This window comes from Petromyzon marinus, chromosome 36 (genome assembly GCF_048934315.1).
Source record: "Petromyzon marinus isolate PM22_M1 ecotype Great Lakes invasive population chromosome 36, UKy_Petmar_22M1.pri1.0, whole genome shotgun sequence".
Classification (NCBI taxonomy): domain Eukaryota; kingdom Metazoa; phylum Chordata; class Hyperoartia; order Petromyzontiformes; family Petromyzontidae; genus Petromyzon; species Petromyzon marinus.
This window is the reverse complement of record NC_133702.1, coordinates 3,732,759-3,759,562: the sequence shown is the minus strand read 5'-3', so window position 1 is coordinate 3,759,562 and position 26,804 is coordinate 3,732,759. Positions and strand designations below refer to the sequence as shown.

The 26,804-nt window shown below is 50.6% G+C and overlaps 1 protein-coding gene across 1 annotated transcript in view; it reads left to right on the top strand.

Annotated features, from left to right (window-relative positions):
• The window catches only part of LOC116949399 (scm-like with four MBT domains protein 1), a 73,117-nt gene that overhangs the window by 31,946 nt on the left and 14,367 nt on the right, over positions 1-26,804 (top strand). Inside the window, exons 2-10 of the mRNA XM_032966682.2 lie at positions 8,549-8,693; positions 18,381-18,475; positions 19,167-19,407; positions 20,147-20,235; positions 20,918-21,230; positions 21,907-22,001; positions 22,490-22,591; positions 24,817-25,063; positions 26,443-26,525. Coding sequence (XP_032822573.2) covers positions 8,609-8,693; positions 18,381-18,475; positions 19,167-19,407; positions 20,147-20,235; positions 20,918-21,230; positions 21,907-22,001; positions 22,490-22,591; positions 24,817-25,063; positions 26,443-26,525 — 1,350 coding nt within the window. The 5' untranslated portion in view covers positions 8,549-8,608. The remainder of the gene's footprint in view (positions 1-8,548; positions 8,694-18,380; positions 18,476-19,166; positions 19,408-20,146; positions 20,236-20,917; positions 21,231-21,906; positions 22,002-22,489; positions 22,592-24,816; positions 25,064-26,442; positions 26,526-26,804) is intronic.

The window sequence follows — 26,804 nt, the reverse complement described above, 5'->3', positions numbered from 1 at the left end:
TTATCTCAACGCTCGGGCCATTGGGATTTACGATTTTTTTCATGGCCCTAAATTGTGGGACCCACTCCAGAGAGTCAATCAGCGACGGTGGACTGCCTCGGATGGTGGAGTGCCTCGTCGTTTGTAAGTGATGTTTTTTTGTTGTTGTATATTTTCATCCTACCACAGGTTTCAGTGCTATCACTTTGTCACGTTATTCTCTGTTGAGATTGGAAACCACTGTGTTGAATTCCCGCGCCGCCGATAAGCACAGTTGGCTGCGTATGGTGCGGAAGAAGTTCAACATGTGGTCATTTTCTTAATACATATTACTTGGTGAAAATCATCACAAGCTCGTTTATAGTATGATCGCATCGATATTATTCAATTGATACATACAGTCGGTAGACGACCTTTATATAACTGGGTCATAAGGCAGTGGTCCAGTGCTTTTAACCCACTGTGAACCTGGTGACCTGAGTTTGATTCCCAGCTGTGGGTAATGTCAGTGGTAAGATATTTCCTGGGCCCCCCACCTTCAGTTACCCAGAAAGGGTGCCACGGTGGCGAATTGTTAACTAACTCGCCGTGTTCGCAGGGGTCGTGGGTTCAACCCCCGACCCTGATGCCTGTAATTTTTAGTTTGCATGATCTCCCTGTGGTCGCGTGGAATTCTGTCCAGGCCCTCTGGTTTTTGTCTCCAAATTTAGAAACGTGCATTTACGGTATTTGGCTGCTATAAATTTCCACGTGATAAAAGACACTTCGTTTGTGACGGCCAGGTCGCTTCTGAACAAAGAGCTGTATAGCTCGGTGGGCCTTACCTGGTAAAATAGATAATAGTTTTGGTAGTTTGTAGAATGATGACGTACGGACATGAAATCACTGTCCGCCACGTATTATGGGGTCCATGGGGAAGTCACCCCATATCTCCGTGGACTTTTGGAGTTTCACCGTACTCTAGTACTTCATACGTATGCCTACTATTTCAAATAATGTTTCTAAATCGTTTACATTCGTCATTGTCGAGTCGTTACCGTGGCGGTAGTACTGTACGCATCGAAACCTAAATTACGCAGAACGATGGCAGATTTACCACACATGCTGTGTGTGCAAGGCGTCGTGGATTTACCTTAAAGATTGACAAATTGTAGAAATAATTGTAAGAGCATGACATGGGACGTGGAATCGAAATTTTCCGGGTTCTTTCCTCCTGCCAGCTGTCTCGAAGGTGCAGAGTGGAGCTGAAGACAACACTGTCTCATGGCATTAGGGGCATAAAGCAATGTGGAGCGTGGGCTCTTAACGAAACAGACCTTCGGCATCTGCACGTGACTCGCACACATCGGCTATGTGGCGCTAAATGCACAGGCGAGTGGTACTGTCTGGTCACATTCATTCATTTTTTTTTCCTGCGACCTGCGGATGTCACCACCTGTCTAAGCGATTCCTCGTGGAGGTAAAAAGGTAAAACTGTGTAGCCCTGCAATTTCTAAAACTATTTAAACTAAAACTTTTTTTTTCAGATAAGGCCCACTGAGTGACTTAGCTCTTTTTGGAAATGACCTGGCTGCAAATGATAGTTTAACACGTACGCTTTCGCGACCAATATTATTCATAATAAGGGTTTTTTGGGTTAGATCGCGTTATTTATAAATGTGTCGTAACCCTCCACCACCCGACACGGCCAATCAGCAAAAAAAAGTGTGTCACGTTGACAAAAGACAAATAATTCACTACTTTAGCCCACCGGTGTGTTGAAGAGTGAATCCACAACATTTACAGTTTGAGTACGACGTTTCGCTGGTAATTACATCCAGCATCATCAGGCGAATTGCCCGATGATGCTGGAATTGCCCGATGATGCTGGATGTAATTACCAGCGAAACGTCGTACTCAAACTGTAAATGTTGTGGATTCACTCTTCAACACACCAGTGGGCTAAAGTAGTGAATTATTTGTCTTTTGTCAACGTGACACTTTTTTGCTGATTGGCCGTGTCGGGTGGTGGAGGGTTACGACACATTTGCAAATGATAGCTCAACGAAGTGGCTCATCGCGTGGAAATTTAGAGCAACCAAATACTCTAAACGCATGTCTATAAGTGTGGAGGAAAAAACCGGAAGGCCCGATGTGACCATGGGGAGAGAGACATGCAAACTCCAAATACACAGGTGGCAGGGTCGGGATTGATCCCACGACCTCCTCCATATCAGGCGAGGGAGTTAACATCTTGCTCACACCAAACTCGGTTTGCCACTTTTACAGCGTGCTCTGCTAACCAGAGGGGGGAGGGGGGGGGGCACGGCTGCCCTCCATTACCAATGTGAATATTACGCTGGGATATTTTAAAATTCCCAGAGCAATCCGATACCGATTCAGCCCTGGATCTATCCCAATAATCCACTCGCCATCTCACAGATCCTCCATGGAATCGCTGCTGTCCTACCTCTTCCCTCCTTCATCCGGAGCCCTTTTTATCCCCTGCCTATGATTGTCTCTTTCTGTCTAAATGCACGATTATGCACCCTACAATTTAGCACGTTTGGCTACGTACAGCGCGAAAAAAGTTCAACGTACGACGAATATTCCCACTGTTTTTGTACATCCATTGAGGAGGCGTTCCCTTTTCACATGCTATTTTAATACAAATTGTATTGTACCTTGCAAAAAAAAAGATTCGTGAAGCTTGCGTGAGGCTCACAGCCAGACAAAGCCACAGCCGCACAACATGCACGGGGAAATGCTACCGTTGCAGTGTTTACCCACTGTTCGTGTACTATTGTGTCTGGCTTGTAAAAGCTCCGTGGCCTCAAGGCGACTGGATTACGTGCCATTGGCTTTGTTTAACTCCTCTGGCACGTGAACTACACGAGTGATTGTGTTTTACATTATTCGGGATTAATTTGGGAATTGTAAATGTCTATCTCTTTGGGATCTTGAAGTAAAAAAATTAAATTGGGTTATATTTTTTTCCCCACGTTTGGCCATCATTTTAAACGCGACCTATGCCGTGCGGCTGACTGTGACGTAAGCCAGTTAATAAAGGGTAGACAGAGGGATGCAAGAAACTTGTATCGCTGTTTCAGCCGGCATGCCAGGAGACTGAACCGGCGACCTCCGAATTGCAAGTCCAGTGTGTGGCATCATTATCCTTAAGCTGTGGTCATTTTCTTAATACGTATTTTTTCCCAAGCCGAACATTTAAATGTGCTGCGTTAAAGTTTAAATGCTGCAGGTGAGGATAATTTAGATTTATCCCCATCTCCCACACCCCCTGCTTTAGCCATAACAATATATGACACCTGTTTAAAATCACAATCCATGTACACATTGTGATGTTACATGTAAGCGCTGTTAACTTGTGTCGTACTGTACCGTTATATTTGCGTACCCACCTGGACGCACAGTCACACGTTATATTATGCTCGGTCCGTCCGTGTTCCGTTACAGCGATGCACTGAAGTTTTACAGCTTCAAAGCAAAGGGCTCCTTGCGAGGTAGCGTGAATTATATACGTATTTACATCACGGTACTGGACGTGGAGGGCCCAACAGCTTAAAGCGCCAAGTGGCCAGCAGCAAACTGCGCCAATGAAGGCGTGATAATTTAGAGCTCGTATGTTTCTTGAACTGAGCAAGGTTACGAGAATAACTTTGGGGGGGGGGGGGGGGTCAGGGGGGGACAGAGACCATGGGAGGGAGGGAATTCCAAAGTGGTGCATTGTGAGAGAAGGGAACAGAAGGAGAAATGTCTGTGACCTTGCAGGGTGGTGGTGGCACAGAGCGTGGATGAGATGAAACAGTCAGGAAAATGTAAAGTACTGACCAATCTCTACTTGACGTTTGTGAAAAAGAGCTTCTGAATACAACACATTTCGTGGATAATGATATTGGCCTACGAAAACGTATATATTTTTTTCGAATTACCTTAAATAAATACATACATAACCTATTAAATAGTTGGACATCATCATAGAACAAAAAGGTAAATAAAAATAAATATTATAAATAAGCATCTCATCACTTTATCTCCTACCACCATCACATCACTTTCTCGCATCACATTCTCTCATCACTTTATCTCAACACTGTGCAGTCGTGCACAGTTCCAGATGCGATTCGTGGATAGCCAAAATCGCCTGATAGCAAGTTCGCGAATAATGATGGCATTCCGTACATCATCATTCGTTCCCTTGAGTGTATATTGGTCCCACCTGGTGCGTTGGCTGGTCAAATAATCTGCGCCGGCTCACTTTTAGTCCAAATGCACCGGTTGCAGAATACAAATGGAACTTTGGGAAATGACCGTTCGCACGATGCGCACGGAAATAGTAAAACATTTTATTACGGCGCTCGAGTGCGCGAGCGTTGATCCATTTCAAGTGCCTTTTTATTTTGCGCCCGTAACTCTTTATTCCCCGTCTCGCCGTACGCAGAGGGGTCGGTCTTCACAGCGTCGCCGTTTGGCCGTGTCGCTCGCTGGTCAGAGCGCTCGACCCGCGACCGGAATGTTCCGAGTTCGAATCTCACCGAGAGGGATTTTCGTACCGGAAGGGTGCGGGGGGGGGGGGGGGGTCGGTGGGCCAACAGTCACCGCTGCCATAGCAATGTAGAATTTCCACAACGGGAGTCTTTGAATGGAAACTGCTTGACATTAATCACCTCGATGTCTGAACTGTAGTCTGGTATAATGGGTAACATAAAAAAACTAGCTAAATCTAGAACGACTACAGTCATACAATATAACTCGCGCACAACGCTTAGCATTGGACTTTAAACTGCACACGGTCTGTTGGCTGTGCTCCGTGTGCCTGGCATGCCAACCCCTACCCCCCCCCCCCCCCCCATCATGCTCGGTTTGTGCTTAAGCACAGCCCATTTGTATTTAGCCAGAATCGGCGGAATGCTGCCAATTGCTTTTGTCCTTGAACCGTTGCGCACGGCGGGCGTATAATCGACGGCGTCTTGGTAACAATCGTCGTGCTGCTGGCCACCGCTCTCCCCCCCCTCTCGTCTGCCGTGCAGGCCTTCACAGGTGCTACTCGCTAATGGCACCTGATCCAACGGTCTGTCGAGGCCACAATGTAGGTTGTTTTGGGTGAGATCGCGTAAGTATGAATGTGTCATCGAACCCGCCACCAGCCCCGACGCGGCCGATGAGTAAGGTTTGTCGTGTAAACACAACATGCCAATTCTATGCTAGTACAGCACACCGGTGTTGGAGAACCTTCCTTTACTAATTGGCCGTGTCGGCTGGTGGCGAGTTTAACGACACATTTATATTTTTGCGATCTAACCCAAAAAACCTATATTATGGATTATATTTGTCGCGAAAGCTTAAGTGTTCGTCTATTAATGCTTTAGGGGGTAGTGTAGCGGGTAGCGCACTGCATTGCATACCCGTCGGCCTGGGTTTGATTCCCGTTTACGGCCAACACTGGTGATGATTATCTGAATTGGTCTCAAATGAGTATCTGGTGCGGAGTGTAAAAACATCACCACTGGGGAGACAAAGGCGGTCGGGCGTGGAGCTGACCACTCAGCCCTTTGTGTGTTGTGGCGGCCTTCATAGCTGCTACTCGCTAACAGCACTTGCCCCAACAGTCTGTTAAGGCTATATGGGGGATCTTTATTTTTTGTGTGTATGTATCTTTGATAAGTACAACGCTGGTTCTTTAGTTGTCTTTCAAGCGAGTAAGTTGTTTTGCCAATCCTTAAGGGCGAGGGTATGCTCCATTTATTTTGGAATGCCATAAAAAATGTATCCCTAGTGTGTTTTTTTTTGTAGACACGGTATATATATCTCTTGGGTATGTTGGCAGAGGGATGCATTTTTAATCAATCTGCTTACATGGGTGAATTGGCGCTTCATTTGAAAAGGACTACTCGTCAGAGGCAGGTGTGGGTTCATAAAAATGTATTGTTGTTGGTAATCACGTTGGTAATTATGCACGACATATTGTTAACGCGAACGTGCTATTGTTCATGACCATTATAGAGGACTGAATACCGGAGAACTCCTCTTATCATCCACGTGGCTTTCGTGGACCAAGATCGCGGATCATATTATCCGCAATTTTACTCTCACCTGCAGGGTACAATATCACGGGTAGATGACCCCGTGGATAAATGGGAGTGATTTGCCGTGTAACTACTCTCAGCCGAGAACGCATCCGCGAGCATTAGGAAGCTGATTCGCTGTGCGTTATTGGTAAAATTGTGGATAATAGGAAGAAATAGCCCCGTGAAACATAGGAGTTTGTGCCGATCCGACAGCTGCCATGGATAATAGGAGTTGCGGATGATCGTGGCGCGGATCACCCAAATTCTCGCGTAAAGTTCATATAATTTTTTTTTTTAAATAACAATAGGTTTTACCCTTTCTGGAAAAAAAACAGGGGTCAAGATGTCCAAACACCAAATGGGGGTACCTTTTGCAAGGAATCAAGTCTGCATTAACCACACTTACGTGTGGTGAACATGCAAACATACATACTCTGATAATAGCATCGTCTTTAGAAACGAATTGGCCAACACCAGAGACATCCTTATGTATGAATGTTTTGCCACAAGTACGTGTGGCTTATTAGTTTATACATATATATTTGGTTATTGTCATTCGACCACGTACATACTATCAATCGGATGCCATAAACGACAGGTAGATATAAAGTACCATCACGCTTGCCGGTTTGTGGACTATGCAGAGCCATTTGTTTAGACGGAAATTGATGCAACCGCCCAAGCTGTCGCAAGCCAAGGTCCTGATATAATAAAATATTCTACGTTGTATATACGTAGATGCATGTCAAAGCTATCAAAACATTTCGTACGGCTGCAACAGCTACACTGACATTGCACGGATAAAGTAACAATATATATACACACGAACCGACCAAGGAGGCAGGCGACGCTCTGACCAAGGCTAATTGTAGATGCGTTCTTCGATATGTATAAAAAAAAATGCATTTGCGGTGGGATTATCCGGCGGTGAATAGAGCATGGCTCTTGGCGATAGTGATCTAATTATGTCCTTGCTTGGAGGGTGCGCAGCTGGCCTTGTCTCAGCTGCTGCGTGTGTACCGTTCACACAGTAGGCCAAACATTTCTGCTGCAGATACACGTGTGTTTCTTCGGAGTGGTTTGTTGCTGCGGGGGGAGGGGGGTGGCTGCACCTGAACCAAGATATGTTCACCGAGCCTCACGGACGCGCGTTGTTTTTCGTGACAAATCGACCGTCGACGATTTGGCAAAATCGCTTACAAGCCGCTGTGCGACGGCCGGCGAAGGCGAGCCGTCGCTGATGAGCGCCGGGAGAACGACAGCGTGCCGCGATCTTTGGCGCCCGGCCAACGTCCGAAAGATTACTTCCGCAGCCCGAGTGACCTGGGATGTCTCCGTTGCTTGTGGAGGTTATTTTTGTTGTTGTTGTGGTCACCCTCCCCCTCCTCTCTCTGCCCCCTTTTGGAGAGCCGAGTGGTGTGTGCTTGGGCTTCTTCGACGCACGTGTGAGTATGTTGCAGCACGTTCTCCCCCCTCCCCCTGCCCCCCCTGCCGTAACTTTACCAAAAACCTTCAACACAAGGAGCGGGGGGAGGGCCTGTGAGAAAGACAAAGGGGGTGCCGCGGTGGCGAGATGTTAACTACCCCGCCTGGTACACAGCAGGTCGTGGGTTTGATGCCGACCCCTTCGGCTGTATATTGGAGTTTGTGGTGGTCGCTTGAATTGTTCTCCAGGTCCTCTGGTTGTTCCCTCCACATGTACCATCAACGTGCGTTTAGAGTATTTGGCTGCTGGTATATGTCCATGCAATTAGCCACTTTGTTGAGCTATCCTTTGTGATAGCGAGGTCGCTTCTGAAAAAGAGCTTCATAGCTCATTGAGCTTTATCTGGTCAAATTTAAAATACAATTGTAGCTCACAAATACCCAATTTGTATGTACGTATGTTGAACTTCTTTTGCACAGTATGTAGCCAACAGCACTATAATTGGAGGTACGCGACCCCGGTTTGTGCGAGCTCCAATATCGCGTCGCCGTGACTAGCGTGATGAATCCAGACGAGTCACTTGAACGGTCCGCGCCACATTCTTTATGCCAAGGTGACATTTTAATGTTTATCTCACAGCTACTGGATCATGTTTTACTCCTGTTGTTGTTAAATTCATAAAGGCAAGGTCACAAACTACCTCCCCTGCTCAAATGAGCAATGGGATAAGAGAGAAGAGCCCAGCTTAATCACGGGCGGCTGGAACCCAGCATTTAATCTGGACCTCGGGAGCACCGGCCGGCTCCCCACTCGAACCAAAGGGGCGCACCGTGGAATGCTGGACCTTTCATTGAGCTGTTACTTTCGCCGGGTTAATTAGCGTCTCGAAAACCTTTACCTTTCGTGTTCGACGAAAACAAGCGACGACGATGGCAACCTGCAAACGCGCACAGTTTCCCGGAAAATACTAAAACTCGAGCGTGACTCGGATGTGTAGAGCCGAACGCGGTGGGCCCGTCGGTCGCTGATGATCATTCTGTTGTCGTTGTTGTTGTCGTTGTTGTCGTTCCTCTCGCAGGCCCTGCAGGGCCACCTGGGAGGTCACAAAGCAGCTGGCCGGTGCGCCCCGCCGCACACCATGGATGGCTGGGAAACCACCAAGCCCACGCTGCCCGGGGAGACCTTGGTCTCCGCTGAGACGAACGGAGAACTCGTAGGCTCCGGTAGGAAGCGGCCTCACGGTGTTGCTCCGATTTAAACCCCTTTCCCTCTTCTCCTCTACCCCTGGTCTTCCCTCATCATGTCAGTTCGATGCCCCGTTTTCCTATTTAAATCTTCACCCCCCCCCCCCTCAACGCGAGGTACCCCACTTGGTTGGGTGAGCAGTTGGCCCGCTTCCCCCACCCCCTCGTTGCACCGGGGACAGTTAGGCGCAGGATGTTTGCGGTACTCTGTCGGCGGAACCTCTTTTCGTGTTGTTATCAGGCTCTCGCGTTTTGTAATAAAAAAAACAGTGTCACGCTGCGTGACCCCCCGCAGAGGAGATTTGTACGTTGGGGAGGGGGGGGGGCTTGGGATGCCTGGCTAGACGAGATCCCCCTTGACTGACATGGTGTAGAGGAGGACTTCATCCCGCAGTGGATTGACCACGGGGCCGTTGTTTCATCTGTTCACGTGACCCCCCCCCCCGCCTGCAGGCACTTAGAGGTGATTTATTCACCACGATGTAAAAAAAGATATACTGTTAAAAATAAGAAAAATGAGATTCCGTGTCGCCGATAATTGAATAGTTCGAGAGACAAATGTCTTACTTCACTCATCGAAGCACGAATCTTATTTTATTCCTCGTTAGATTATGTTTTCGGTTCAGTTAGCAGTTCGAGCATGCAGCTGTTGCTTGGTAGACATCCTATGCCTGGCTTTGGTTAATTGTTGATGAAGTCAGTCTCGTCCTGAGAGCTAAAAAACGTGAGCTTAAATCGGCACGTGCAGCACATTGGGAAAAAGCGAAATGTCTTATGACGGCAGCACAAAAAAAGGAGGGTTGATGTGGATGTAGTGCAACGACTATAATTTTCTCATTTTACATTGAGGCGGTGGCTGAGCCCCAGGTGATTGCGTCGGTAACAGTGGAGCGAGCGGCGCATCGCTGTGACGTGCGCCTCCTTGGTGTTTGTGCATCGGAGGGGCACCGAGTCGTTACACCTTCCCTGTGACTCTTCCCGAGTGACCGCCCTGGAGTGTGAGGTCACGTTTCGTCGTTGACCTTTGACATTGGACGAGCGAGCCTGGCGAACGTTACGTGCCACTTGCGAGCGGCGTGAACGGAGCAAGCGGAAATTGAATGACGCGGAGCTTGGCAAACTGGCGCTGTGAATTATAAAAGGATGGTTACGTAACCTGACGGCAGATTATAAATAAGTTTGATCTGCAAAATGGAGAGAGCTCCCTTTGAAAATGTAATTTGGGAATGGGTTGACATCAAATGGGAGAACATGAAACTAAGACGGGTGCGACTTTGTTAGACGCTATGGGGGATGGAGATTAAGAACGTCACTGAGCTGGATCAATCAATCTTAATATCTTTAATTTTAATTTCTCTCAAGTTTTTTTTATTCAGTTTGTCTATTTTTTAAAACTAGTTGTAATTAAACTGAATTTCCATTTTTAGAACTCTAACAGTGAGAAGTGCATCACCTTGCATCGCAACGGCCCGATGGAGCTCACATCATGTAACTTTTTGTTATTATTGTCATTGTTATCACGATTGTTATTATTGTGATTGTTATTATTGTCATTGTTATCACGATTGTTATTATGATTGTTATTATTGTCATTGTTATTGTAATGAGTGTTATTATTACGATGATCGTTTACCCAGGAAAGCTTATCTGATTTCCAAGACTCTTTTCAGGAGGGTCCTGCCAAATCATTGCAGTCGAGAGTGATGTTGCTATGCTTAATCTCAATTCAGTACGTATGTACGAATGTTGAAATTCTTTCGCACCGCACATAGCCAACCGTGCTAGCCTGCGGTGCTTGGGAAGGATATGGGGGAAAACTGAGAAGGATATGGGGGAAAACTGAGAACTCATGCAGAACATACAAACCTCAGAATCGAACCCCCAAGCCCCCTTCTTGCTGTGAGGAGCAAGTGTTACCCCTGCACCACCCTAGCATGGAACCAACTACTTTGGAAGTTACTTCAATAGCCTCAGGTTTAATTGAGATGCCATCCCTTTATAATGGCCTGCGAAGAGTCTTAACTTTCTGGGCTAGTAATCGCCAAATTTGGAAGCAAAAAACAAACAAATGTCAATTAGAGTTTTTGTGTGTGCAGTTATTTGTGAATGTCCTGAGGCCATCAAATCCCTACACTTGCAATCCCGCTTTAACCCACATGTTGCCGTCTGGATTAGAGTGGTGTTGCTTGGGTTCGTGGTGGAATCGGATCGCCTTGCAGTCACCTTCTGATGAATAACCCCGCCCTCCCCACTCAGTTTCAGCCACTAATCTGCAAGTCAACAGATTCTGCTTGTTTGCATCTCTCACAAATGAATTGACATCTGGTGCCTGTTTTGTGATAAGTGAACACTGGCATGCACAGGAAATTGGGCATAACGCTATTGTTACAACTCGGTGATCCGGAGAAGATTGTACATTGTACAGCGCTCATACCGTCATGGGTACACTGAGTTCACGTGTACGTGTATAGCCCTTTTGTTGATCCACTGCTGGATGAGGGCTTTCGCTTGCTGTGCAAGTCGTCGTTGGCTGCCTGATCGTACATCGCTACACTTGGCCAGTGCCGGTTGGTGGAGGCGGAGAGCATGTGTGAGCGTAGATGTGCAGTACGATAATGGATGTTGCCGCTTCGCCTTCTGCTGCCCACCATGGCCCCCACAGCCTGTGCACGGTGGTCACCCAATTCCAGCACCATCCAGGCCAAATCCTAATTCGTGTCTGGGATCGGACAAGGTTGAGTGGATTCTGGGTGATTTATCATGAGTTGGGAGCGGAAGAGGAGAGGTTCGTGCCACCCGCAACGGTCCCGGCGACCCGAGTTCGATTTCCTGCTCACGGCCAACAACACTGGCGAATTTCTGAACAGGTCCTGGGCCTCCCCTAGGTCTGGTGAGCTTCATGTGACTACCTGGTGCAGTGCGTGTAAACATCAGTATTGGGGAGACAAAGGTGGCCGGGTGTGTTGCTAGCCACACCATTGCGTGCTGTCTTGACCATCATAGGTGCTCACTAACAGCACATGCCCCAACAATCTGTTTAAGGCTTTTTGGGCGATGTTTGTCTTTTTGATAATCCAAATAATTTGCTGCTCAATCGAGCATAAGAAGGGAATCATCTCCTATTTATATCCTTGAACCAGTGGATGAAAATTCCACATTCCTATGATAGAGGATGAGTCCATGCTTGAGACAACGTGTCTTGACTCGCACCAAGTTTGTGTCAGTTTTATCCATCCGGGAGCGATTAAGTTCTCGAGTGGATTCCCCTGACCAGGAATTAAACTTTGCAACGTTCTGATTGCAAGTCAATATCTGTAGTCAGTGTGCCGCCCAGGTGCTGGTATGTTGTATTTGGTGATGTGAAGTCACGGCTGCGGCTACTTTATAAAAAAAAAACTCGCATTTCAACAAGAGTGGACAAAATAAAATTTCCACGTGGCCCACAAAAGGCATTTATTTTAAATCGAGAAACATGGTTTATTATTTGTACAATGTGAGACCAATTCTATTTGCAAAGCCTAGTACGGCAGTAAAATGCAGTGTGTGGCGCAATTGGGTGTTCTCCGAGGTGAGTAGCTATGACCTTATTGAGTTGTGAGAAAATCCCATTATCACCACGAAGCCCACCAATGCGAATTAACAACGGTGTTCACGAAATGCGTGACTTTTTTTATCATGGTTTAAGGCTAGTTTAATGCATGTAACACACATCTTCGAACATTATGAAACAGGCCTTCGAGAAAATCCTAAAATGAATTGAATGGCACCTTCATGGGCCATTACAGCCCTTTTACCAGTTCCTAACTACCAATTCACGTCTTATTATAAAATAATTATCTTCACTTTGCTAAGGTTATCTCAGATCACAGCGAATTTTGGGCACTTCAACCACGTTTATTGATCATTAAAAGTGCATACCATTCCGTGTGCTCATGTGTTTAATGCCATTTATCTTTTTCCCCCTCTTAAATTTTTCAACAACTGGCAGTTTTTTGCTTCCCTCATGTGATTGGTTGACCTCATTTTTGTTGTTTGTTTCTATATTATTTATTCAACCCACTGTCAAAGGGCCCGCTCTCAATTGTATTAATTATCTCATGCTGTTTTCACCTCCCCGACTTTGATTCAATAGTCCACACCGTGACCGTCACGATACGAAGAAATGGCCATCTGGTGCCACTTGGAACTCTGTAAGAGCAACTCCATTACCACCCCCGGTTAGAGAATCGTCCCGTGGGAAAACGGCCTCCCTGAGCTTTTATTCAAACTAAAGGGGGCCCTTTGGCCTTTCCTGCACGCGCCATTTCGGGGTGACGTCCGTTGCATCGCGGTAGAACTGCCATTGTTCGTCCTCAGGGCTGTTCCGCCGCCACGTTAAGTGGAAAACCCCCAAATTCAGTTGGCGGGAGGTCATTGCCGACGAGGCTGGCTGCTCGACGCACTCGAGAACCCAATTTGACCACGGGTCGCTGAAGCCCGGCGTCACGCCTGGGATCTTGGTGGTGCTTGCTCCTTGCTCTCACGCTAAACACATGGTTACGATGGTGAACCTAGTTTGCTTTACAAAAAAAGCGCCACTTGGTCAAAAATTGCATAGTCTCGAGTACAAATGGTTCACCTAAGTGATTGGATACTGGTGGGACAATTGGAAAGGAATTGGTGAAAAATGGCAAGATGTCAAATCAAACGAGACGGCACTGTGTTCTCAAACTGAGTGGGGGGGGGGCGGTTTTGGCATTTTCAGAACATTTTATGCTCTGCCTTTAGTTTCTTGGGAACGCCACCAGCACCACCCACCATTATAAACAAAATAAAACAAAACCATAACAATTGCTTGGTCAGCCTTGTACACCCCCACCACTTGTTTAGATCTGCCAGAGGGAACTACCCATTAGGAACTGCAACCCTGTGGCCTAACTAGAGGCTCCCAAAACCACCACAAGTCCCGCATGGCTACAGGTTTTTGCTGACGAGGGAGACACACAACCCTCCGTTTCTGCAAACAAACAGCAGCCGCAAATGACAGCTGTGTATGCTGCGTGCACAAAACCGCAAACAAGCTCTCTGGCGGAGACAAAGATCCCTTCTGCACAGCCTCCGTCGGCTTTTTGAGGAAACTGCTGTCAGCGAGCATCTAATAAGGCTGTGCGGCGCCCGGCCGCCTTTGTCTCTCCAGTGCTGATGTTTCCCCACCGGCTCCACCGCTCAATGCGGCGTTGGCCTACGTCAGGCCCACGACCATTACCAATGTTGGCCGTGAGCGGGAATTAAATCGAAACTCAGGGGGGGTCGGTGGGTTCGGGGCGTGGTGCGCCGACCCGCTGCACCGCCACTCCACTCAAAGGCACACGCGTGTGCGGCTACACATGCGTGTGCGGCTACACACGCGTGTGCGGCTACTCCGTTGTGGCTTGTGCTGCTAGCTCCACGAGGCGGGACGATGAGACAAATGTTTCCCAAGTGCGACGTGTTAAGAATTTCGTCGGTTACATACCCCCCACGAGGGCTTTGCGCGATGCGGCTCGTACCTTAGACACCAGCAGCTTGCAAAACACGAGTCGGGATTGCACCGAGGGAAGGGGGCGACCTGCGCGCGGCGGGGTCGGTGTTCGAGCACGGCGCCCGTCGCCCGGGTTGCCACGCGTTTTATTTCCCGCTCCCGTGTGCGGTTGTGCCAACGCTTTGACCTTGCCGCGGGTGCCACCGGTCCATCGGCTGGTGACGTGGTGGGGGGGGGGGGGGAGGAGAGGTCCTGAGAACCAAATGTGCGACGTTTTTAGTCGCCCTGCCTCCGCCGCGACACCGAGCCGTGGAGACGCAGCCAACCGTTCTCGTTTTGGGCACCGGGTTTGGGCCGCCGCCCGTCCAGGTGTACGAGCCAACTCCTCGCGACAAATTCGGGATACCTTATTTATTTCTTTGCGCGATGTTGGTTCGAGTTGGAGCCCCTTTTTTCCCGATGAACGGGTCACTCGCACAGCACACATATTCCCAATGAGTGCACAGCGATGCAGATGTATAGACAGCCTTGTTCTCTAGCTGCCGCGTTACTCCGCACGTGCGTTCATTGCTGTCCTTGTCATCAAGCATCATCATCGCCATCACCGTTATCTCCGCACTTACGTTTCATTTTGGGTGGGGAAGCAGTGGCACGGTCGTTGACGCACTCTCACACTGAGCTCCGGTTGATTCCCGGCCCGTGGTTAACATTATTGCCGAGCGGTGTCTGAACTGGTCCCAAGCACACTGACTTCATCAACCCACATGGACCGGTTTGGCGAAGTATCGTCAAACAAACTCCACCCACCTCCCCCCCCACCCCCTGATAAGATGCGGCGTGGGACGGCTTTCATGTAGGACTGTAAATTATTGTTATGAATCGTATTTTATTTATTTTCATTATTACGTTAGAAAACAGCCGCAGAAAGAGATCATAGGACTACTTCTGAGATCCTTCAATTGACTCTTAGCCAATCTCGGGGTGATGCACTTTCTTCTGCCTTCTTGCCTCAGCAGTGCAATGTGTCATTGTGGAGTGAATCGGATCATTGTTGCAGCGCAGAGCCAAGCGTCACCAGCGGTAATTTAGCAAAGAGTCGGGCTTAGGCCAGGGCGGAGGTCTCCGATGAGGGACGTGCGAGTGAACCTGTTCAGACCTTGTCCTTGGGGATGCGGCGCTGTGCCTGGCGTGAGTTTTTATCGAGGCCCACGCGAATCGTTCGGTAAGCGTTTGAACAAATGTGACCCAGATTGCATTGTTGCCTCTCGTGTGTGCCCACATTAGCCATGATCCAAAAGCATCTTCCAGATGCACGGTTCTCGTGATCAACGGGGGCAGCCCTCCGACAAGTCGGGGGTGGTTGGGGGGGGGGCGCTGGTTGGGTTTGAGCCCCGAGCTGCTGAAGACCTCCCCCCACTTTCTAAACACTTATCATCCAGTCCAACATTTGCAAGCACCGTAGTCAACACCAGTGGTGTGTTTTTTTTTAACTCTGTTCGCCCGTTTGACATTTGTTTACCGTTGCCTGTGTCGTGCCCACCCTCACCCCGACCCCCCCCCCCCCTGTCCACCCAGCAGTATAAATGGGTAACTCACAGTAAGCCGATGGTGGGGTGTAGAGTGTGGGTCACTCCCACTGCTTCCAAGACTTGCGGCCAGCGTGGGACGGTCGGCCTCTCTCTCTGCCTCGTCGAGAGCTCCCCGTCGTGTGGACGTGGCCTCCCCGCCCGTGCGTGGTGCGAGCGAGCAATTGCAGGGCTGCCCCTTTACCTTTGCATTTCACTTCGCGGCAGACCCCGTTGCTTGGCTGCGTCTTTACCGTTACACCTTTGCGTTTGTAATTATTCGCGTGCAGCGCACTTGCGACGCAGCGTGTCTCATCACGATTGAACTCGAGACATCGTTACCCCCCACCACACCCCCAGGGCTAAGAGCTTTCAAAGATACGCTTGTCGTTCAGAATAAGAGCTGACACGCGTAACACCGTGTGGCTCGCGTTATATATATTTTTTCCCCTCCCTATGGCGTACCGTCTGTGCGCGCGTACCGCACATCCCCTCGCGTGCTCCGAACGAGAGAGGGGAAGAGCCGCGTGTTCCATCGTGGCGCGCCCCCCAACATGAGCTGTGAACCCAACAGGCGTTGTGTTCGGCGTGCCGTGCGAAAGGAAACGCTCGCGTTCACTCTCGCATACAGAGCGCTCGCTAGGGCTTGTGAGGATTCATTCGTTCGTTTTTGGTAATTTGCCCCTTTCCCGTTCGGAGACGTCTGCAAGTTGCAGGGTGGGTGTCCCGTTCACCGCTGAATCTCAGAACAGGCAAGCGGTTATCATTAATTTTATTACAGAGGCGTTGCACCGCTGTTTTTAAAGACATTGTACTCACCGCAGATAACTGTAGCGACACAACCACACTCTGTGGTAGCTGGCGCCAAACTGTGCCACACTCCCTCCTGCATGGCCTTGTACGTCATCGGAACCGAGTCTGAAGAAAACCGGTGACGTAACACGTACACCATCGGACTGGAAAAGGGTTCAACTTCCCCTGTACTTGAAGCAGTCCCTCTCCTCAACCTCATTTCATTCCCCTCTTAAAGCCTCACCTCTTCTCCATCACCCATTCCGTTCCTCTTTCCTCTCCACGCCCCTTCACTCCATCCCGTCCCTCCCCTGTAGCCCTTTCGTGACCCCCACGTGGCCTCTGTTATGGTCACTGATTCCTCGGCCCTTGCACTGCCCTTGCCATCTAAATCACTCTGTTGTTGTTACCGCTTTTAAACCCTGTTATAGAGCGCCTCTCTCTCCTTTCTCGCGTAGCCGTTGACGCTGAATGAGACTCGTTGTACGACGACACCGCGTTGGCGGTGGTGTGCCCGAGCACAGCTGACGGCGAAAAAAAATAACAACTCGACACACTTGCCAGTGACGCTGCGTGCGTGGCCTTAAACATAAATAAATATGTGATCGGCGACGTTTCAGGCAATGGGCCTTTTTGAAAGCACATAAATAGGTGTGATGGAGAAGTGGGAATTGCCTGAAATATGGATGCCTCCCCACGAATGCAGTTACACGAATGAGACGAACAATAAATAGCGGGCCGGCATGAGGCATGCATTGCATCAAACGGAGAGGGCAGAGACGGTGCAGACTGCAAACGAAGAGTCAAGATGAGATGTAAAAACTTTTTACGAGACGCAACAAATGATAGACCTTGGAGACAATCCAGACGTCGCAAATCAACACATTCCAGGGGAGATGGTCTGAACGAGACCGTAGGAACGAGACTTAAAACTCGGAAGTGGAATCGGAATATGATGAGCTTTTTCACAGATGTCCAGTAGTTTTCACGATAGGTACATGACCACGGACGCGCACGAATACAAAGGAGACAGCGCAAATGAGGCGGACAAAGAGGAGAGTCTGGAATCGAGCCGCGGCCGAGAATTGTAACACTTCTGTTGATTGTAAGCCGGAGATGGAGAAGCAACGCTGGACTGCTGCCACTCATGCCACGGAGAGAGGACTCTCTCTGTCTCTCCCGATTTAGAGTGGAGTCTCTCTGTCCAAGTCCTTTTGTCTCTCCCGATTGAGCAGGGCAGTCTGTGCGAGTTGGCCCAACGACAGGGATGTGTTCACGTTATTTGTCGACCAAAGGGCAACAACAAACGTCTAGAAACATGCGTTCAGAGTATTTGGCTGCTATAAAATTCCCCCCCCCCCCCGAAGGTTCCCTGGCTTGTGTGGCTTGTGTGACTTGTGTGAGAAGTTGGGATTGTGCTGTGGGATTGTCACCGAGTGGACTCCTTGCCTCCTTGCTGGTGTGAGCAGCTAAGAGTCTAGGACACAGGTCGGCAACCTGCTTGTCCGGAGCCGCGTGCGGCGCTTTGAGGACTGCTGCTTGGTGACGCGTTATTTACTAAGGACCCACTGTCTCGTATTCACCACACAGTGCATCGCGGCTCTTGAAATATTGAGGTTTTTTTTTTTTTTACCGAATTCTAAACAATAATGGCTCCTCTTGTTATTTTAGAGGGAGAGAGTCTGCAGCTCCGTACGTCCCGGTTGCCTGCTTATTTGGGATTGCGTCTCGAGTTGATTTTTATTCGGGGTGGTTGTATCGAAACGAGCGTCGCCGTTGATCGCCGGTGGCGGCTGTCCTGCCGCACAGACGAGGTGTGCAGTGCCGAGGAGGTCGAGTTTAACTGGGACGAATACCTGGAAGAGTGCGGCGCAACACCCGTCCCTCACACGGCCTTCAAGCACGTGAGTCTCCACTGCGGGCGGAGAGGCTACCGCCTCAACGCACCGCAACTCTCCAATAGCACGCAACGCACCCTGGTGTCATTTCACGCGCTGCGTCTGGATGGGTGGCACGGCGGTTAAGAGTGCATGACCCCCCCCCCCCCCCCCCCCCCACACGCGTTGGGGAGGTCACGAGTTAAAATCCTTGTCGGGGAGATCGGCTCACAGCCCGTCATCCCTCTGGAGTTTGCAAAATCGTTACAACTTTGTGGGAAGTCAAAGGGTGGTTGTATCTATGTATAGACTCGCACCCACCATGGGAATGTCGAATTTTCCAGGAAGGTCTTCCCAGCAGTATTATTGAAGGTTTGCAGCAGTGCTTGTGCGTGGCGGCGCGGTAAAGCGTGGGGTGCTGCCACCTCTTCCAAGACGTCTGTTTGGCGTGGAAGAGGTGAGACTCCAAAACACCACCGCCTAGCCCCCAGAGGCCTTTCTGCCAGCAGTGGCACGAGCGGGCGGGCGGGCGGGCGAGCGGCTGCAGCGCGTTCCGCCTGTGCCCTTCTTTACCCTTGTGCCTACAAACACTCGCTTGGTGCTTGCGAACGCCCAAACACCCAAGCACTCGAGCCAGGCCCCATCCATTCATCGAGAGGGGGATGGGGTTGAGGAAACGACGCGGCGTCCGACGGCGCGCTACGGACCCCCTTCGCAGGTGGAGCGGAGCCTGCAGAGCGGCTTCGCCGCCGGGATGAAGTTCGAGGTGAGGAACCGCGGGGGCACGGGCACCTACTGGGTGGCGGAGGTGGTGACCACGTGCGGGCAGCTGCTGCTGCTGCGCTACGCCGGCTACTGCGCCGACCGGAGCGCCGACTTCTGGTGCGACGTGCGCACCGCCGACCTGCATCCCGTCGGGTGGTGCGCACTCACCGGCAACGAGCTGCAGCCGCCCGAGGGTGAGGTCCTCGCACACGTGTGCGTGTGTTTGTGTGTTTGTGTGTGCTTATGTGGGGAGCGGTAGTGTAGCGGTTAGCGCTACGCTGCGCTATGAACCTGGCGACCCGGGATCGATTCCCGCTCACGGCCACCACCAGTGACGATTATCTGAACCGGTCCTGGGCCTCCCCTAGGTCGACTCAGCCTCAAATGGGTACCTCGTGCGGTGGATAAAAACATCGGCACTGGGGAGACGAAGGCGGTCGGGCGTGGTGCTGGCCACCCACCCCCTCGTGTACCTTTCCGGCCTTCATAGGTGCTCGCTAACAGCACTTGCTCCAACAGTCTGTGGGGTGGGGGGGGTCTTTGTGTGTGTGTGAGCACGTGTTGGGTGTGTGGGGAGCGGTCGCGTAGCGGTTACGAATCTGGCAGCCCCCCAGTTCGATGGTTTTCTGACCCGTCCTGCGCCTCCACTAGGTTCAGTCGGCATTAAATGTTTTACCCCGGTGTGGTGGTGTGAAAACAGCAGCATTGGGGAGACGAAGGGTGTGAGGGTCGGAGCTGGCTGTCCGAATAGAGTGACCCAACCGGAGAGAATTGTAGCCGATTTGGCCCTTCTCGCAACTGTCTGTGCGCCAGTAAAATGATCGGCTCTTGTCCGACGATCGGGAAGCGTTGGTAAAAAAAAAAAAAAAATCTGAACGTTCGCGCGGGAGTTCTGTTCGAGCGCGGCCTCGGTTTGTCCGCGTTGTCCAACAGCCATAAAGGAGAAGTACAAAGACTGGGGTGCGTTCCTCATCAAGACGCTGACGGGCGCGAGGACGGCTCCATCCAGCCTCCTGGAAGGGGTGAGAGCCTCACGTCCCCCATCCCTCTGCGTTGCCGCTGCGCGCGCGAGTTGTTTACTCGCTTACGCCGTTTCCTTTTTAGCTGCGTCCATGCCGTCGTCCAGCGGTCTCAACTGAGTTGCATCTCAACTGAACTTTTTTTTATATATAATATCTTCGTTTAAACAGAAGCCGAGCTCAAGCCCAAATGCCCAAATTGACAATGACAAAACAGCATGATCATCAAAGTTGTTCTGGATAAGATTGTTTACAGGTATCGTGAGATTATCATTATTATTGTTGTTGTTATAAGAGCCTGGGAAACGAGACCATGTAAGGGAATTCTCTAGTTGAACTGTGCGAGGAAAATGCAGACGTCGAAGTGTCTTTACCTGCCGTGTGGTGGTTGAACGCCGTGCACAATCTGTGATGAGACATAATCACCTTGGGAATGAAATTGTGTGGACCTAGAGAAGGCCCATGTACAAATGAGTACTTGGTGCATTGTGTCGTAAACATCGCCACTGGGGAGACAAAGGCGGCCGTGCGTGGTGCTGGCCACCAAACCCACTCGTGTGCCGTGCCGACCTTCATAGGTGCTGCTCGCTAACGGCACTCGCTCCAACAGTCTGTGCAGGCTACAACGGGGGCTACAACGGGGGGGTCGTGTGGCGTGGTCTCTTTGCCGTCGTGTTTTGCGCAGCCGAACCGAGGGAAGCCACCGATGGAGCTGATCGTCCCGGGCTCCGTGCTGGAGCTATTCGACGACCGGGGGGACTCCTGCCCCCACCAGCACCCCCACTTGGCGCGCCCCCACCCGCAGAGCCCCCCCCCGCCGCCACGCTGCTGGCCCGTCCTGGTCACGCACAACGTGGGGGGGAGGCTGAGGCTGCGCTACTGCGGCCTGGGCGAGCTGCACGGCGGAAAATACGACCGGTGGATCTTCTACCTTCACCCGCGCCTGCACCCCCTGGGCTGGGCGCAGCGCAGCCAGTGCGTGCTGGAGCCTCCCGCAGGTGACGCGGCAAACGACGCCGGGATGGGTTCACGGCCTCTGGGTTCCAACGTGGGAAGGTTATTTCCGTGAAGGCTTGACGGCGAGTGGCTCGCTTAAATGCGCAGCGGTGCTCGCACGGCGAGGACGTTTTCGCGGCAAGGCGCGCGCCGTTTATAACGGGGAACGCCCCACCGTTATAATGGGGAATGGCCCAACGTTATAGCGTGGAATGCACGTCGTTGTAACGTGTAACGTTTCACCGTTATAATGGGGAATGGCCCACCGTTATAACGAGCGACGCCCCACCGTTATAATGTGGAACGCCCCACCGTTACAGTGCAGAATGCACATCGTTGCACATTGCTTAACGCAGTTTTTTCTTAAAGTGGCACCTATCGGGAACGCATCCGCCGCGTGAAACGAGGGATTACTGCGTAAATAATTTTCCATGTTTTAACTTCCATAGCCAGTGTGATCTGTATTTGTTTATTGGGGGTTAGGCCACGTGGTAGTTTTTTGCCAAAATTATTGTCGTCAGCCCTCCGCCACCCGACGAGATTATTGCGTTTACAAAGATTTTATTTCTTCATTGCCGATGCGTTGATCAAATTTGCCACCAAGTTTGTGTTGCGATGAACATAATAATACATTGCGGCTGATTGATCGATAGCGTTCCTGTTTGTTTCCCTGCGCAGCCATCAAGGGGATGAAGTCTGAGCAGGAGTGGAAGTCCATCCTTTGCTCTGTGTACGAGAAGAAAGAGCCGCTCCTGTCACCAGAGATCTTTAAAGTAAGTGCGCGCACACTAAGACACAGATCCCCCGTGGAGCCTTCAACAGACTGTTGGGGCAGGTGCTGTTAGCGAGCAGCACCTATGAAGGCCGCCACGGCTCGCGAGGGGGAGGGTGGCCAGCACCACGCCCGGCTGCCTTTGTCACCCCAGTGGCAGTGTTTATACACACCTCACCAGGTACTCATTTGAAGCTGAGTCGACATAGGGGAGGCCCAGGACCGGTTCAGATAATCGTCACTGGTTTTGGCCGTGGGTGGGAATCGAACTCGGGTCGCCGGGTTTGGAGCGCAGTGCGCTCACCATTACACTACCGCTCCCAACACACACACACACGCACACACGACGGCCGAGCGTGGTTCTGGCCACCCACCCCCTCGCGAGCCGTGGCGGCCTTTTAACGGTGCCATTCGCTAACAACACTTGTCCCAAGAGTCTGTTAAGGCTATACGGGGGTCGGGGTGACAACTTTGTCTTTGTGTCTGAAGGAGCGTGCCGAGGTGCGGAGCCATCGTCTCGTGCCGGGCATGAAGCTGGAGGCCGTGCATCCTGCCAGCCCTTTCTGCATCTCCCCAGCCACGGTCGCCACGGTACGGGCTGGCCCCGAGCTTGTGACGGTGGTTGGGCAGTGAGAAAGTCAAGTCCGCCGATATTCCCCTCCCCCCCCACCCCCAACCCACCACCACCGTATTCCACGACACGGCGGAGCGGCGGGCGCATTCGCCGCTCGTTGCAGAGGTTCGCGGTTTGAGCTCGGTGGGCTGCTCTGGTTAATACTGCTGACGTATTAACCAAAACATAATAATGTCTGTCTGCTTCACAGTGGATGTTTAAAATAAAACCAAAAAAGTTTGCCATATGTGCCTGTGTCAGGATCGAAAATTTGCCAAACTAGACTGTTGGCGGCCTACGGCCAACTTATTCTAGCTCCTGCCGAAGACTTCTAGGCAGTTCATGCCTCGTCCGTCACCCCCACTACTCACTGTACTTTTTTGGGGTGTGTGGGGTCGACAATTTTTGGAAACCTGTTGGATCAACTTTTTACCCCCGCATCTGACGTGGGGGGGGGGGGGTCCAGTATCAATAACTTTCTCATTCAGCCCTTTTGAAAGGCTCTCATAATTTAGTTGACAGACAAGCAGAATGCCATGCTTTTATAATACGATTTTTAAAAAAATGGCTCGCCAAAATGTCTAATCGGATACACCCACATAACGACATTGCTCCCTTGACTGTGAAGCTACTGCAGACTGTTTGCATGTGAAACATTACACCTTTCGTGATAGCCTGGGGCTATGACAATGGCGCGATTACCAATTGTACTCGTGATTTGCATTTGTTAAGAGAGAGAGACAAAGGGAGGAGAGTCCGAAGAGCCGGTTGATTTGCGAGAGACGGGCGGAGAAGAGTCAATAACAGTGCTTACATCTCTCACTTATTCTCTCCAGGAAAGCAACATTTGAGTATTATATTGTGCTGCTTTGAAATGTTGGTTCATACGAACACTTGAGAGTACCTGGAGAGATGCACAAATATGGGTTAGCACGCTAAAATACGAACGGATAAGTCAGCAACCCAGTGGTCACGTACACCGTGACCTCTGTGGTCCACACCTACTCGCCTCCAAATTACTAAATTCCAGGTGTGATGATCACAGTGCTAAACATAATAATATATCCTCCAACCTTTTTTTTCTATGACCAATTATATACTTCATTGGTTCTGAGCCATGCGATCATTTTCGGCGGCTATGGCCCATCCACTGCTGGGGTGAATGTCTCACCAAGCCGGCGCCGCCTCCTCTGCCAAGCCACGTGACTTGCGGGGCTTGAAGTTGGGGACGCATTAAAATGTATCGGCGCACGCTGAGAACAAGCGGCTTTCATGCCTCGTGAAAAAATACTCATCAGTGCAAAATTCCCCCGAGGGACCTCCACAAATGGGAAAACCCAAGCTGTTGTACCGAGCTGCTTGAGAGAACGTTGGAACTGGATTTTGGTTAAAAATGCTGCTTTAACACCACAACGTCTGGTGCAATCGAGTGCCCATTAGAGTTTGAGGGTGATTCAATTTTTCATCGACTATATTTTCTCATCAGCCACTATAGCAGCAATCCCCCCCCCTCTAAACTAGTAAGTGGAATCTCAATAAAGTCACCAGCATGTGACATGGCAAGAGCCCTCTTAGCAGAGCAGAAAACGAGGGAGCTGCACGCATTAAATATAGCTGAATTTAAACTACGATATCCTGCCACCCTGTACTCTTGGATGTTTGCCATCCAGGCTGCTTGGCCGGCTATTCTTGTCTTCTTTTCCTCCCCCCCCCCCCCCCCAATTGCATACCGATTGTGCCACCTGCATCACCTCGTAAAGGGAAAAAAAATCTCCATTCGGAACTCTCACAGCGAGGAGCGCTTCATCAACTCGTGCATCACTCAGATGGGCTCGTGTACCCATGCACGTGAACCCCGCAAGCAGGCTGCGTGCGTGCATATGCCGTGTATGCGTGCACCTTGCAATTGCGTGCACACGATCGCTCCCGCGTGTGTTCCCACTGCGCTACAAACCCGGCAACCCGAGTTCCATCCCCACTCACGGCCAACAGCAACAATGACGATTATCTGAGCTGATCCCGGCCCTCCCCAAGGTCAACGCATCCTGAAATAAATAACCGGTGCGGTGTGCAGTGAACATCGCCACGAGGGAGACAGAGGTGGCCTTCCTAGATAGGCGCTGCTTCTCGCTAACAGCACTTGTCCCAACAGTCTGTCGAGACTATATCGGGGGACCTTTGTCATTTGCCCGCCCCCGTGCAGGTGCTGAGCGATAAGTACTTCGTGGTGGAGGTGGACGAGCCGCGGGCGAGCAGAGCCACGGGGCTCGACGCGGTCGCCTCCCTCGGCGCGTCCGGCGGCGGCGGCGGCACCGCGGCGGTGCGGCGACACGGATCGGCAGGAGGGCCCGAGGCCGCGGCGGCGCCGTTTGTGTGCCACGCCGACAGCCCCAGCATCCTGCCCGTGCAGTGGAGCCTCAAGAACGGCGCCACCCTCGCGCCTCCGCAAGGTCCGACTCTCGCGTAGCAGTCGTTAGTAGTAATGATGATGATAATGACAGATGGATGTGCTTATTATATTTTTATTTTTTTACAAAACGCGAGCCCATTACAGCCCGGTCACACTGCTCCTAAATCCGGGAGTCGAAGATCGCGGGGAACCGTCCCGACGCAGCGAGCCGTGTATGGGAGGGGGGGGGGGGTAGGTGTTGCCCCACGTCGCGGAGAAGTTGAACATTTAAATGGGGGGGGAGGGGGGGATGGTGGCATGATGGGAGGGGGAGTTCGACGTGCTTCTTGAATTGAGGAAGTTTCTTCTTTTTTTAAAGAACTTGGGAGAGAGAATCGGTGACGGTAGTAGTCTCCTTGGCTGTGGTGGTTGTCGCACGGCTGTAATCCATTGCACTGGAGGAAACGGGAGTTTGTGGGTTGTTGCAGTCGCGCGAGACGTCCAATCCTGCTGAGCTGCAAGATGTGGCCGAAAGATGGCAATAGAGCAAAGTGGATTTGTGAATTAAAGTGTGCAGGTATTCGAGTGGCACCTGCTCGCATGCATGTCATGCACTCAATGTAGGAAGCAGCTGAATTAGAGGGAAGCTTTCCTGGGCAAATTATTGGCCTTTGGCATTTTTTTATTTGCCATGTTTTGACGCTGTTTTCAGTCGTGTTTGTTAACAAAACGAATTGAAATTAGATTATTTTGAATGATTGAAACTAATTTCTCAAAGTCCAGAAAAGCCATAGATAAATCCACAATAACCAGACCTGACTCCCAGTGCCCTCTGAACGTTCCCACATTTAAAGAATCTCTCGCAAGGAAAGTAATCCCGAGTGACACTGAAGTGACGTGTGCCCAGGTCTGGGTAGCAAAGACAAAGAGCATTGTTTTCTTGGTTCTTTCGGTAAAGTCACGCAGAAGGAATATGAATCCCTGCAGTCACGAAAGCTTTAAATCAAGACAAAGAGCATTGTTTTCTGGGCAAGGTCTAGATCCTTGGAACATCATTTTATCCGGTGCCTTTTCATCTTGAGAGGAACCACGCATACAAATCACAGCTTTGTCAAGTTCAATCATTGCTTGATTCATCGCATCTCGTTGCACGCAGTTTTTAAAAATAATATCCATAATAAAGTTTTTTGGGGTCAGATTGTGTTAATATAAATGTGTCGTTAAACCCGCCACCACCCCGACACGGTCAATCGTTAAGGTTTGTCACGTAAACCAAAACGTGCCATTTACACTTCGGGTACTTGCGATGTTTCGCTGGTGATTGCGACCAGCCTCATCGGGCGATATTATTATAACAATTACCCTTATCGGCGTTGTCCCTGCTGCATTCGTTGGCTGTAACGATAACTACGGCTGCTCTCCTCCTCCCCCCCTCCGCAGGCTACAGCAGCCACGACTTTGACTGGGCCGAGTACCTGAAGGTCTGCGGTGCCGAGCCGGCGCCACTCCACCGCTTCCCTGCCGTGAGTCCCTTCCAGCCGAGCGCGGCCGCGGCGCCACGCCATGCCATCACGGCCGTTTAAAATCTGTTCCCTCTAAAATTTGCCAAATTCAGGAATCGTTTTAACAACGCAAAAGCGTCCGACACGGCGCCGCTACTCTCGTGGCCGTGACGGAGTTGGCGCCGATCCCGTTGGTGGTGTTTTTATTGTTTTGGGAATGCCCTCTGCTAGTAGCCGAGCTCGTGACGGTGCCGATCTATCGGATTAGCGCTGCGTGGGGTTTTTGCCGCGGTTGACGAT